The following is a 13,944-nucleotide window of genomic DNA, read 5'->3' as shown; positions in this document are numbered from 1 at the left end:
CTTTGTGCCAAGGCCTTCCTAGAAAGACTAGGGAAAAGGATACTGGTGGCTGATTCAGGTCCCTTTCTTCTGACCTGGAAATGACTCCCCGCTGCAGGCACCCTTTCTGTCATCAGCCTTCCTGGAGTGAAGAGCCAACCAGAGTCACTCCTGCCTGCCCCTCCCATGGCAGGCGCACTCTGTCAGGGAAGGTTGCAGCACTGTTGATGTGACTTGTGAGCCTCGCCCACCTTTGGACAAAAAGGAGGAGTCTCCAGTGTGCTGCATATAAGGTGTTTCCAAACCCATTGAGAGACTCATCCTATCCCTGGGAGCTTCTCCAGAGAACCCAAAGAGCAGCAGAACAAGAGACAGCATGGCTGGTGAGTACAAGCTGCCCTGGGCAAGGCCCCAATATGGGCTGCCTGCAGAGCTGGGCAGGTGTGAATAAGGAAGGCTTGTCCATAATTTCATGGACCTGTTGGGCATGCCAGCAAATCAAGGCTTTGCCTTTGCCCTCTCCTCTACCCCTCCACAGCATCAGCTAATAGAAGACAAGCCAGCTGGGTTCTTCCTCTGCAGAGGGAGCCTTTGCATCTCTCTGGTGGGCTGGCCTTCCTCTAGCCATGCACCCTACCTTGCTCGGACAGACCCAGTACACCTGCCCCCCTGCCCAGAGGGGCTAGGCACAGCCCTGCCCATTTCCCCCAGCCCTGTTGCTGCCATCCTGGAGGGGATGGTGAGGGTCCTCTGCTTTCTAGAGTGGATAAAGACCGGTGGGGCTCATCCTGGGCAGGCAGCAAAGCAGAGCCAGCTTATCAAGGACATGGATGGGAAAGGGGACTACCCTGGGCAGGGCAGGGTAGTTAAAGTTAACCTCTATCCTGACCCCACAGAATATGCATATACCACTATATCACAGAAAGAACCCGTGCTTACAACATCTACATGCAGTTAAAAGCACATGAAAATTAAACTCAGGGATCCTCCACTAACTACAGTATTATGGTGTCTGCTCCAACCTTTGGAACTCCCTCTCTAGTGATCGCTCAGTCCGTAGAGTATGAGGCTCTTAAACTCAGGGTCATGTGTTCAGCCCCACCTTGGGCAACAGATTTCTGCAATGCAGAGGGTAGACTAGATGACCCTCGGGGTGCCTTCCAACTCTACGATTCTATGAGCCTTTGAAAGGTGATGTCTTAATTGTCTGCATGAGCTGGGCAGCGCGGAAAAGTTTTCAGCAGGCGTCCATTGGACTTCCAGTGACAGCGCGTTTCGCAAGGCAGGGCCGGCTCTCTCAGAGGAGCCTCGCCAGCTCGGAGGACCAACGAGGCTCCGACAGTTCCGTTATGGGGCGTCCGCCGCCAAGCAGCAGCTTGCCAAAGGCAAATCTTTAATCCCCGGCTGCCTCCTGGGCTGGGACCCGGGCCTGCCCTCTCCCCACCGGGACACGCTCCGCGCGCTGTCCGCCCCGTTTGAAGAGCCGTAATTACAGCGAGAGGCGAGGGCAGGGCAAGCTAGCGCTTGCGGGACGCGGCTGGGCTCGGGACTTCGGGGCCCAGCTCCTTCGGTCTGCAGCCCAGCCCAAGCGCTCCCGCACCCCGGGACAAGGAGCGGCGGGGCCTGGAGTCTTCCCAGGGCGATGCAGGACACACGAGAGATGGTGAGTGAGAGAGAGAGAGAGAGAGAGAGAGAGAGAGAGAGAGAGAGAGAGAGAGAGAGAGAGAGAGAGAGAGAGAGAGAGAGAGAGAGAGAGAGAGAGAGAGAGAGAGAGAGAGAGAGAGAGAGAGAGAGAGAGAGAGAGAGAGAGAGAAGGCTTGGCCGCATCCAGAATGTGGCCGGACTCCCATGGCGAGAGACTGGGCGACTGCCCCACTCCCGCCCGGTCCCGTCCCAGGCACTAAGAGAGGTCGGTCCGGAGCTGCCCAGCAAGTGCTGAGCCCTTAAATTCGTGAGTGGATTTTGCTTAGTCACAATCCATCCCTTGACTAAATACTTTGGCACCGGGGACGATGGTTTCTGTCAGGGTTCTGTATACGCAACCCAACACGCGTGAATCCGCAGAAAGCGACTGAGCTCAGCTGGGCCAGGCCGGGCCAGGCGGGCTGGTGCCCTTGCGCTGCCCTGCTCCGCAGCGTCTGCTCTTGCCAAAGTGCCGCAGCGCCACATGGAGGGCTTGCCCTGCCCTCCTGCCCACAACTCCGCAGCTGCCACAGATCTCCTCCTCCTTTCGCACGGGAGATCTATTTGCATTGGTGTCAAATGCGGTGAAGTTGAGCGTCAAGAGCTCCATTTCACGCGCGTTTTTCCAGCCGAGGGAAAGGTGGTCCCCTGACTCTTGGTCTTCAGGGAAAGGAGCGCCCTGTGACTGAAGGGTGCCTTCTGGGTCTCTACTAGGGCATGACCTGTTTAGGAAAGGCGCAGGCGAGCCTCCCTCCCTGCCTGCCTCAACCTTTGGGGTCTTGTCCCCGCTTTTGCAGCTGTGCCAAAGATTGACTGGAAGCTGGAAGCCAATGGCAGCGCGCACCACACCGAGCAGTACCCCGGCACCGAGCTGGTGGTACGACGGGCACAACCTTTCAATATCTCTCTGGCCTTCGGTGGAGCAGCGCCAGCTCCAGGCAGCCTCAAGTTCACCGTCGAAACAGGTAAGCCGCCACCCTCTCCGAAGGGAGCTGACCCTGTGGGCTGCATTGTGCGCAGCCACCGAAATGCAGAGCCCAGCTGGGTGACTCCTTGGCTCTCCATGTCCAGGGGGCCACTTGGCGTAAAGGCCCCCACCCCGGAGTGCGGGCTGCCCAAGATGTGACCTCCACTATGCCCAAAGCTTACCGCCTTCCTCCTGCTGCCAGGATCGACCTCTGCCCTGCAGGACAAGACCCGCGTGGCTTTTGGCATCTCCAGCGCCGCACCCAGCGGCGGCTCCTGGGGCGCCGTCCAGGCCTCTCCGGCGGCTTCGGGCTCCCTGAGCATCGCCATTTCCAGTCCTGCGAGTGCCGCCATCGGGCGCTACCGGCTGGGGATCAAAACGAACACCGGCGCCTCCCACCTCGGCACTTTCGTGCTGCTCTTTAACCCCTGGGTGACAGGTATTTATTAATTAAATTTGTATGCCGTCCTTCATCCGTAGATCTCAAGGAGGTTCACAACATAAACATATAAGAAACACGAAACACTTAATAAAAACAAGAACGAAAACAAACCAAAAATACACGGCCCCCCCAGCGCTTGATGCCAGCGACCCCACCCCACCGTCCCCTCCCCCGACGACTGTCCCCTTGTCCCACGGCCTTTTCTTGTGGGGACCCGAGACTCGTCCTCGTCCTCGTCCTCCTCCTGGCTAGGTGCTTCCAGCTGCACGAAGCGGCCTCAGGGTGGCTCACGGGTAGCGCCGGGGGGCCTCTTGCACCAAGGCGCGCAGGGACAGGACGGGCCACCTGCAGCTACAGGGACAAGGGCTAGGGGCATCCCAAGGAGGTATTGGGGATTCCGAGTTTTTCCCCAGCCAAGTGGCCCCTCAGCACCGGCCTGTTTCTTTCGCTTGCAGGAGACGACGTCTTCATGGGCAACGAAGCGGAGCGCAAGGAATACGTCCTCTCTGAGTTCGGCGTCGTCTTCGTGGGCAGCGCGAACCGCATCTCCACCGTCGGGTGGAACATTGGCCAGGTAGGGGGAAGCCTTTGGGCGGTGGCTGGAGACCGGGGTGGGGTGGGGTTAGGAGAGACGCTACCTGCCCCGTCCAGAAATGCCCAGAGCAACTGGAGCTCAGCTACGTGCACACGCGCGCCCTCCAAATCCCGTTTCCCCACACTTTCTCAAAAGAAGAGAGAGAAAACGCGTCCTGGGTGTGAAACCAAAGGACCTTTCCAGCTGCTCCTCAATTCCAGTTGTGGATAGCAATGCCTCGTGTCTCCTCCCCCTCGACCAGAGGCCAGAGCGCACTTCCCAGGCTGGCTGGACGGTCCCTGGGGGGGGGGGTCTTCGGGTTGCCATATTTTGAAGAGCAAAAAACAGGACACATTTGCCGACTTCTACTTTTAACTATGGATTACCATGATAGGGCTGCCATACGTCTCGCTTTCCCCCAGACACGTCTGTGAATCGGACTGTCCAAACGGTGTCTGGGAGGATTTTTTGCCAAATTGGCGAAATGTCCAGAAAACTCCGAACGTATGGCAACTAAGTCACCTTTTGAGGAAAATGCTGTAAAAATCCCCCCAAAGCCCAAAGACTTAGTTTTTTGGAGAGAGATTATGACTAGCCATGAAAAAGAGGGCCTGTCTTGGAAAAAGAAGACATATGGCAATCCCGGGAAGCGGGGGGGGGAGGGGAGAGGGAGAAGGAGGAGCCCCTGGCCTGGGTAGTCTTAACAAGCTGAACATTCTCCGGGATAGTCCAAGGGAGGGAGAGGGGCAGGAAACCTTCGGAGCCATTGTGGGCCCCTCTTGCCCACTCAGGCCCTGTGAGAGATTAGCAGTCAAACCTCACAAGCACATGTTCTTGATCCCTTATATTTAAATTATTTATTTCTTTTATTGATGGCAACCTTGATGGCAGAAAGTGAGGAGGAATTAAAGAACCTTTTAATGAGGGTGAAAGAGGAGAGTGCAAAATATGGTCTGAAGCTCAACATAAAAAAAAAACCCAAGATAATGGCCACTGGTCCCATCACCTCCTGGCAAATAGAAGGGGAAGAATGGAGGCAGTGAGAGATTTTACTTTCTTGGGCTCCATGATTACTGCAGATGGTGACAGCAGTCACAAAATTAAAAGATGCTTGCTTCTTGGGAGAAAACCAATGACAAACCTAGACAGCATCTTAAAAAGCAGAGACATCACCTTGCTGACAAAGGTCCGTATAGTTAAAGCTATGGTTTCCCCAGTAGTGATGTATGGAAGTGAGAGCTGGACCATCAAGAAGGCTGATCGCCGAAGAATTGATGCTTTTGAATTATGCTGCTGGAGGAGACTCTTGAGAGTCCCATGGACTGCAAGAAGATCAAACCTATCCATTCTTAAGGAAATCAGCCCTGAGTGCTCACTGGAAGGGCAGATTGTGAAGCTGAGGCTCTAATACTTTGGCCACCTCATGAGAAGAGAAGACTCCCTGGAAAAGACCCTGATGTTGGGAAAGATTGAGGGCACAAGGAGAAGGGGATGACAGAGGATGAGGTGGTTGGACAGTGTTCTCAAAGCTACCAACATGAGTTTGACCAAACTGCGGGAGGCAGTGCAAGACAGGAGTGCTTGGCGTGCTCTGGTCCATGGGGTCACGAAGAGTCGGACACGACTAAACGACTAAACAACAACATTTATTTTATTTAGTTTGTATATTGGCCTTCTTCCTAAGATCACAGTTGACAACATAAAAATACAGAAAAATACAAAATGAAAACACAAAATAAATAAGAAAAGCAAAAGCAAAACAAGTCAGTAATTTCCCCAACACATGAGAAGGCGCTAAATCCACAGAACCGCATTGCTGATAGGCCGACTCAGACCATAGAAATGCAATTGGCAGAGAGGGCTCTGTGTGGTGTCATTTCCCCTCCTCTCCTGCAGAGGAAGGAACAAATAGTACCCCCTGGTCCTCTCTCTCTTCCTTCAACCAGTTCATAGTTTTGAAGGAAGTTTTACAAAACACAGTTTTACAACCTAATTCCTGTGCATTTAATTTTGCTGCCAAGGTTGGGGTTTTGAAACTCTGTTCAGTCCACAGTTATGGCCACTTGGAGGGATAAATCGCAGTTAAAACCCACCCCACAGGCTGAAGCTCAGCCATTCCCTTGGGGAGTCTGGAACTCCTGGCCAGGCCAAGATGCCTCCTGGGGGAGCTCCAGGTTACCGTATGTGTGCAGCACTGGGTGATGCTGCCACAGGATGAAGAACCATTTCATTTGTCTTCCTCTCTGTGTTCAGTTTCAAGAGGACATTTTGGATGTCTGCCTTGCCATCCTAGACCGGAGCTTGAGCTACCGCAAGGACCCAACTGCTGACGTGCGCAGACGGAATGACCCCAAATACGTTGGGCGGGTGCTCAGCGCCATGGTAAGGAAAGCCCAATATGAGCCAGCTTCCCACCCTCCCCAATGGATGGGAGCGAGTGTCCCTGAGCCACGAGGGGACTCTTGCCTGCCTGCCTACAATTGTATGATTCTATTAACTTTCCTCACTGCTTTGCAAAAGATGTGGAGGTGGGATCATGGGTGGAAAGGGGAAGGCAGGCAGTCGCCTACTCCCTTCCTGCTGCTCCCTGGTACAATCCAGCCTGTGCAAAAAAGGGGGGAGGAGCAGGAGCAGCTCATTGACCTCTCTCAACTCCCCCCTCCCCCGGTGCAGGTCAACAGCAATGACGACAGAGGAGTCCTGCAAGGAAACTGGAGTGGGAATTACAGTGGTGGGGAGAGTCCAAGCAGCTGGAATGGAAGCGTGGACATCTTGAGGAAATGGAAGGACTCAGGATTTAGACCTGTCCTGTATGGGCAGTGCTGGGTCTTTGCTGGAGTGCTGACTACAGGTAGGTCTGCCTGAAACACCACCATGCACCACCAAGCTGCTGGGGTGAGGAATTAGCTCAACCACCAGCTGTGGGTTTTCATGGCAGGCTCGGCTGCCTCTGGTCAGCAGCCAAACCACAGGTGGCAGGCAGGCAGCAAGCGTTTGGTCTGGGCAAAATGGGTGGCTGAGTGCAAAGGGTGCCATGCTTTTGGCTGCAAGCAGCTTCTCTGCTGCTGCCCCCCCCAAAAAAAATTCAGAGTCCCCAGGGAACCATTGTTAGAGGGATTTTGTGGGAAGGATAGGAGATATGATTTTCCCCTTTCTCCCTCTTAATAAAAGAATCACACATAAAATAGTACTTACATAAAGTCTTGCACTTGACTCCAGCAGTTACAAACAGGCAAATTCTGCTTCTAGATTACAATACATAGTTGAGCTAAAAAATGGAATCTCCACTGGAGCAGAGACCAGACAGACGTCCATCTGCCTCAGAAGCATGGCGGAAGCATGTTTGTGTGTGTTGTGACTGGGGAGAGAAGCATCACCCTCTCTGGGTCCGTGAACTCCCCTGGTGGGACTCTTTCCGGGCTGGTGGTCTCAGTCGTCTGACAGGCTCTGCTGGGTCCCCCTGGCATTTTCAGATGTGTGAGGAGGCAGAAAAGGTGCTGGCCCTGACAAAGAGGGCAGTGGGGCATGAGGCAGCTGTCTATCTAGTGATGAAGTTTCAACTTTGCACCTGCCTCTCTCACCCAGCACCCTAAACCAGTCCTCGTCACAGGAGACTCTGGAGTGGAAATGGCAGCCACTGCTCTACTTCCTTCCAGTGACCCCTCCCTGGGCTCCAACCCCTTTCCATGCTTGCTATTGTGCCAGCCCACAGAGGGAGGGGGTTGGTCAATGGCAACGTCTCCCAAGGAGCGCTCACAGGCCACAGAGCCAAGAGCACCTGCCTGAGAAGTTGATGTTTCAGCCAAGAGTCTTCCCCAGCCATTGCCTCTGCCCCTGAGGAACAGCCTCACAAATTTCATATTCTCTCTCTCATTCCCTCTCAGTCCTCCGATGCCTGGGAATTCCAGCACGCATGATCTCCAATTTCAATTCTGCCCACGACACCGACAAAAACCTGACTGTGGACGAGTACTATGACAGCTCTGGGAACCCCCTGAACATTGCTTCCGACAGTGTCTGGTAACTCAGTCTGACTCTTCCCCCCACCCCACCTGCACCAGCATCACCACCTGGGGGGGGGAGGGTGGAAGGGATCTCTTGGTCCTTTCCTTGCCTCCGTTGGCAGGAGGAAGTTGCCATGGTGGAAGCCACAGTCTGCCCTCATCTCACTGCAAACCTTCACCTCAGGCTTGTTTTCTTCTCTGGCCCAGGAACTTCCATGTCTGGAATGAAGGTTGGTTTGTCCGGCCGGACCTGGGATCCCAGTTCAATGGGTGGCAAATTCTGGATGCAACTCCCCAGGAGAGGAGCACAGGTGAGGACTGCGCGGGGGGAGGGGCGGCTGATTTGTGCTTTGCCTTCTTGCCACACTGTTCCCCATGGCAGAAATGCCTAGGTTTGGCGAGGGGCTAAGTGGCAGGCAGCAGAATCAAGGAACTGTAGCGTTGGAAGCAACCCAAAGGCTCTGTGTTGTTCCAGTTCAATTCACTATTTGGGACCAATTCTGATCTGCTAAATATGTATTTTTTGAAAGGAAAGATTTTGTGGGGTGCAGAACACCAAGGTTGATTGTAGGGACCAACCAGAAGCAACATTGGCCATTTGCACTAGCTGCCATTCTGCTATCGGGCCAAGTTCAAGGCCTTGGTACTTTCATATATGGTCCCTATACAGCTTGGAAGCAGGTTCCTTGCAAGAGAGACCGTCTTATCCCTTTGCTGCCCACAGGGCTGGATTGAGGTTTGATGAGGCCCTAAGCTACAGAAGGTAATGGGGCCCTTCATATGTCCAGCTGTCCTTTGTCAACAACAAATTGTCCATTCACATCAAAATAATTTTGAATTACCAATATACATAAAATTGATTAATTTTAATAGATCCATACACAACACAAAACACTGTTGCTGTATGTAGGTTTTATCTTATTTGTTTTTTTATCTTATATTTTGGAAATGTACATCCAGGGTTTTTTTTCTTTAATTCCCCCCCACGGCCCCCAGAGAGTGGGGCCCTAAGCTGCAGCTGGCGGGAGGTTTCTCCTGCAAGTTCAAAAAATCTCCCCTGCCTCTCTCTCTGCCCCTTCTCTCACCCCCAAACTCACAATGGCTCTCACCCAAAGCAACTGACCTGTAAAGAAGCAGGGCTTTGAGTGGGGCTGCCCTTCTTCTGTGGAGCAGCATCCCTGGTGAGAAATGACAGGCAACCGTGATCTGCACTTTCTGGAAGCAGCTGAAGACATTTTTGTTCTGACAGGCTTTCCCAGCTGACTTAGTGGGTCTTTGCTATGAAAGTTTATTTTGTAGGCTTTTCATTTTGTTTTAAATGTACTGTATCTGCTATCTGGGGTTTTGTTAGCCCCCCCCCCAACTGTTTTCTTGCATGTGGCCTTGAGGCGCAGAATGCCCACTGGTTCTCCTTCCCTTTCTTTCCTGCAGGCATCTTCCAGTGCGGTCCAGCTTCACTGACGGCCATCAAGGAAGGAGATGTTGACCTGAACTACGATTGCCCATTTGTCTATGCGGAGGTCAATGCTGACCGCGTCACCTGGACGTATGACACGGACACGGGAAAGAAAACGAAGGTCTACTCTGAAACCAAGACGATTGGCCAGAAGACAAGCACCAAGGCCGTGGGCAGCAATGCCCGCCGGGATGTTACCAACAATTATAAATACCCAGAAGGTAAGGCATGCAAATGGAGACAGAAACTGGAAATGTTGAGGTATCTTGATTATTGCCAAGGAAATGAGCCCTTACCCAAGTTGTGGGGAGCAAGACTGGCCCATCAGATGAGCAAATCAGAGGGAGGCTCACATGGGTGTAGCCAGTATTTTTGGTGGGGGGGGGCAGAACCTCAGTTAAATATTTTTATGGATTTACATGATGGGGGGCAGCTGCTCCCCTACTCCCCCTTGGCTACACCTATGGAGGCTCAGGTGTTTCTCAGAAGCATTTCCCAGAAGCTTCTTTGGCCGCCCTGTCAGCAGATAGGGTGGAACATGGGTGGCATTGCCCACCAATGAGTGGGAGGGAAGGCAGGCAAAGGTTTTCAGTCCATGCGCCACACCCAAGCCAGGCCTGAGCAATGAGCCCCATGGCCTGCCTGCCAGCCCTCCGGACCCCAGCCCTCCTGCCAAGGCCCCAAGAGCCCCTGGCCTGGGGAAGGAGAGGGATGGGGCCCTTCATGCAACTGCTGGTCCCTATGGCTCCTGCATTGGGGCCTGACAGCCCCGCTGGGCTTTGCCACCTGCTGTTTCTCTTCCAGGCTCAGAGAAGGAAAGAGCCATCTTCAAAAAGGCCAGCGAGAAGCTGAACCTGGACACGTTCAATGCCATATCTGCCAAGGGTCTGAACCCCAACCTCTCAGGGACTCTGAAGTCCAAGAGCCCTGAGCCAAAGGTTGGTCAGGATGTTGACTTGGTCTTCACCCTGAAGAACCTCGCCTCCGAGGCCAGGAGCCTGACGGCCAAGATGACCGCCTGGTCCATCGTTTACAATGGGAAGCTCATTAATGAACTCTGGAAGGACTCTCTCGAGGTGACTCTGGGACCACAAGAAGGTAAGCCTTTTGTGGGCTCCCCACAGCAAGGGGGCAGTCTCCAATGCTCCCTCTTCCTCCTCCTCCGCCCCCAAGCCACAGCCAGGCCTTCTGGAGAAGCCCACTCAGAGGGGTGTGTGTGTGTGTGTGTGTGTGTGTGTGTGTGTGTGTGTGTGTGGCAGAGATACTTCTCATACGTCTTCCTCTTGGCTTGTTGGGGTGGGGGATGGTGAGTTCCAGCGACCTCCTCAGATCTTGGGGTGTAAGGAACACCCACTGCTGGTGTGTGCCGACTTCTGTGCTTGGCCTGCCTGCCCCTTTTCCCACTTGCTCTACCCCAAGAGATGGGGGCCTCCTCTTTTTGCACCCATGGGCAATGTTGGGGGGCAGGGGAAATGGAAGAGGGGGATCGTTGCTCCCCAGACCCCCCCCCCGCTAGCCAAGCTCCTGCCTTGGTAGCCTCTGACTGTTCTTCACCAAGGGCTATGGGACTCACCTTCCCCTGAAGAAAGGGCAACACTTTGGGGTTCTTCCTGGCTTCAGAGGGGGATTTAGAGCACCGCGAGAGGTTATTCTGCACCAGCCACTGAGCCACAAGGTGTTGCAACTACTGCATGAGGCAGGGTATGAGCATGAGGCAGGGTGCCAAATTTGGCTTTCCACGGGTACTGCTGAACTATGGAAGACCAAATTCTGCCCCTACTGGCTTGCATGACCCACATCTCATGGAAGGCCCTTTGTTACTTGTCACTTTCAGAGAAAAAGTTTCCTCTCAAGATCTCATATGCTGAGTACCAGCAACGCCTGACACCAGACAACATGATTCGAACCACAGCCTTGTGCCAACTCTCACAGGGGAATGAAATTGTGGTGGAAGGAGACATCACACTGGGCAACCCCTCCATCACCTTGAAAGTAAGCCTTCCTTAGCTGTCTCTGTGCCCAGGAGAGGCTCCTGAGTGCCTCCCTGCCTTGATGCCCACAGAATTGCCTCTCGAGTTTCTCTCTCTTTCTCTCTCTCTCTCTCTCTCTCTCTCTCTCTCTCTCTCTCTCTCTCTCTCTCTCTCTCTCTCTCCTTGCTGGGCGGTTCGTGGCCCCCTTTGGAGGCCTGTGCCCTCCTGGCTTTGCCCCCTGGCCTGCCCCCTGGGAGGCCTGGGGAGTGGCCATCTTGCTCAATGGGGACCTTTCTCTGGGCAGGTGCTGGGACAGGCGAAAGTGGACCAGCCGCTGAAGGTGGAGGTGGCCTTCACCAACCCCCTCAATGAAGAAGTGAAGGACTGTGTGCTGCAGGCAGAGGGCAGTGACTTACTGGCAGAGAGGCTCAAGCTGAAGTAAGTAACTGGGACATCCAGGCAGGTGGGCACCTCCAAGGGGTGCCGTGTCCCTCCCCAGGACTGGGGGTGGCTGCTGGGGTGCTCCCTTGTGGTGCTCCAAGCTCCCAGTTCCTCAGCTGCACTTCTGGACCAGGCAAAGTCAGGGCTCCAGTCTCCTGGGGGGGGGGAATCTGGAAAGGGGCACCCAGAAGGGACTCCTGTGTCTTTCTGGCCATGTGGGGCTTCCTTCCCCGAAAGAGTCACAGCCCACTTTTCTTTCACCTTCCTAGTCAACTTTTCTACATGTGCCAGTAATTGTCAGTGACAGAGGCTGGGGCCCTTTTGCTTCAGAGATGTCTTTTAATAGTTGAGGAATTGCTTCAGGGAAGTGTGTGTGTGTGTGTGTGTGTGTGTGTGTGTGTGTGTGAGAGAGAGAGAGAGAGAGAGAGAGAGAGAGAGAGAGAGAGAGAGAGAGAGAGAGAGAGCGCTGTGCACAGGCAGCCTCTGCTGCAGACATGGGTTTCTGCCACGCTTTAGAAATGTTTGCACAAATAGTGGTGAAAACCCTCTCTCCCCCCCCACCAGCACCCCACTGCTCAAACTGCTCATTTGTAAACCCCGCCCCCCACATGCCAACCACCCCAGGCAGTGCTTGCACTGGTGCTGTCACTCACCCCACCTGGTGGCAGCTGTGTGGGGCTGGGGCTGGGGCTGGGTGTCCCCAATGCCTTTCAACACTCCAGCCAGGAACTGGCAAAGGCAGAGCTGGGCTGCCGTTTCTTTGGCACATCCAAAGTCAGGAGGAGGCTGGGCTGCCATTGGGGACAAACTACTCTGAGTGATCTTAGAAGAAAAAGTGATCCTAGAAGAAAGACTTCAAGGAGGACCCTTCCAGAGAGGAATTGGGACACTGGGTTTGATGGGATGTCAAAGTATTTTGTGGGGAGAGGGACCCGTGCTCCAAATTGGAGCAATGAAGGTCCCACAAGCCACTTGTGTGCTTTAGCTGGGCCCAGGCTGGCTCCCCGGCTCCCCACCTTGCTGGCATGTCTGTGGGAGCTTCTGGCTACCTTCAGCCTGAGCTGCTTAATTGGGGGACATTTAGTTTGGCCCTCAAATCAGAAGTAGGATAAATTCCCAGGCATACGCCCCCCCAATACCCTTCCTGCCATCTGCTGCTGCTGCCACAAGGTGATGGGGGGAGGGAGGGGCCGTCCAGAGCTGCTCTTCCTAGAGTGGTCTGAGAGGGAGGTGATGGGCAATGGGAGATTGCTCAGCACCCCCCCCCCCCGTGGGTCCATCATGTAATCCCTTTGGGCAATGCTCGGCCTAGGGCTGCCATTCATTGTTTCTCCAGGCTCAGAGTCCCCACCCCCCACTGGCTGTATCTACTGATCCACCTGAGTGATCATGGCATGTCCAACCTGGACCCCGTTAGCCCCAACCCCCGCCCTGGTCCCTTTGGGAGCTGCCCTCCTAGCTGTGGGTCCTTCTGAAGGGGAAGCACCTGCTTCTGCCACTGCTCCTCCCCCAACTCACAGTTATTGTGCTTGATCTAATTAGTAGTGAAAAACAAATGAAGAAGCAGCCTAGCCTGTGCATGGGATCCCAGCAGGGAGAGGGAGACCCTGGGAGAGCCTCTGGCTTGGCGGCTGCTGCGGCTGGAGCTAGCCCTGGATTCCTGAAGGGCAGCGGAGGGCCAGGCAGCCCCCATGCCAGGCCCACAGCTCCTCCTGAGCATCAGCTGACTGGCATCTTTTGCTCCTTGTTTGCAGTGCGCCACCCCTGCAGGCCAAGCAGAGCACCCGCCTCGAGTTCGAGGTGAAGCCCACGAAGAGTGGGACGAAGCAGCTGCTGGTTAATTTCTCCTGTGACCAATTTCAAGACATCAAAGCCTTTGAGACCATTAATGTCTCTGCCTGAGCATGACTAGCCATGGGGCAGCTGCCAGGAGGATGGAGCCAAGCGGTAGAAGGGGGAGCCTGCGCACAGGGGGGCCTCAGCCCCGTTGTTTTCATACACATTTTAATACAAGTTTTCTTCTTATATCTCCACTGTGTGGCGTCATCTTCTTCTGGCTGGTGCGTGCCTTTGAGAACCCCCCAAACCCGACACATTAGCTGTGAGCCTTAACCCCTTTGGTCTCTCCCAATTCTATGGCTCTCTGATTCTATGACATTTTGACTCTTGGGACACCACGGCCTGCCAACCCAGCAGGCAGAAACAGGGGATGAAAAGCAGACCCCATGCAATCGACAGGACTGGGGGGCGGGATTCCAGACTCTTTGCAGGGAGGGGGGCTGAAACCTGGAATGGAAAGTCATGGTTGAAGCAGCAGTGGCCGTTCCTTCACCAACCATCCATCTCCTTCATGTGTGTGTAATCCTTGGACCCCAATAACAGCTCAGAGCAGAGGACACCAAAGGGGGGGGATCCCATCCTTGGCTGC

The 13,944-nt window shown here is 54.3% G+C and overlaps 1 protein-coding gene across 1 annotated transcript; it reads left to right on the top strand.

Annotated features, from left to right (window-relative positions):
* Window positions 1–38: 38 nt before the first annotated feature.
* Window positions 39–13,543, top strand: LOC118088736 (protein-glutamine gamma-glutamyltransferase E). The gene is made up of 13 exons (XM_035122751.3): window positions 39–362; window positions 2,460–2,627; window positions 2,832–3,068; window positions 3,527–3,645; window positions 5,899–6,027; window positions 6,319–6,496; window positions 7,530–7,665; window positions 7,857–7,960; window positions 9,081–9,326; window positions 9,910–10,203; window positions 10,940–11,097; window positions 11,380–11,513; window positions 13,271–13,543. The coding sequence occupies exons 1-13, from the start codon at window positions 356–358 to the stop codon at window positions 13,416–13,418; spliced, it is 2,058 nt and encodes a 685-aa protein (XP_034978642.1). The 5' UTR covers window positions 39–355; the 3' UTR covers window positions 13,419–13,543.
* The last annotated feature ends 401 nt before the right edge of the window (window positions 13,544–13,944 follow it).

The sequence above is a fragment of the Zootoca vivipara genome, chromosome 7, assembly GCF_965207765.1.
Source record: "Zootoca vivipara chromosome 7, rZooViv2.hap1.1, whole genome shotgun sequence".
Lineage (NCBI taxonomy): Eukaryota > Metazoa > Chordata > Lepidosauria > Squamata > Lacertidae > Zootoca > Zootoca vivipara.
This window is presented reverse-complemented; position numbering and strand designations above follow the sequence as displayed.

Excerpts from the sequence above, each read along its gene's own strand:
- LOC118088736 (XM_035122751.3), top strand. Across the intron at positions 3,646-5,898 it reads TCGGGTGGAACATTGGCCAG|TTTCAAGAGGACATTTTGGA; the intron begins GTAGGGGGAAGC and ends CTCTGTGTTCAG. Across the intron at positions 7,666-7,856 it reads ATTGCTTCCGACAGTGTCTG|GAACTTCCATGTCTGGAATG; the intron begins GTAACTCAGTCT and ends TCTCTGGCCCAG.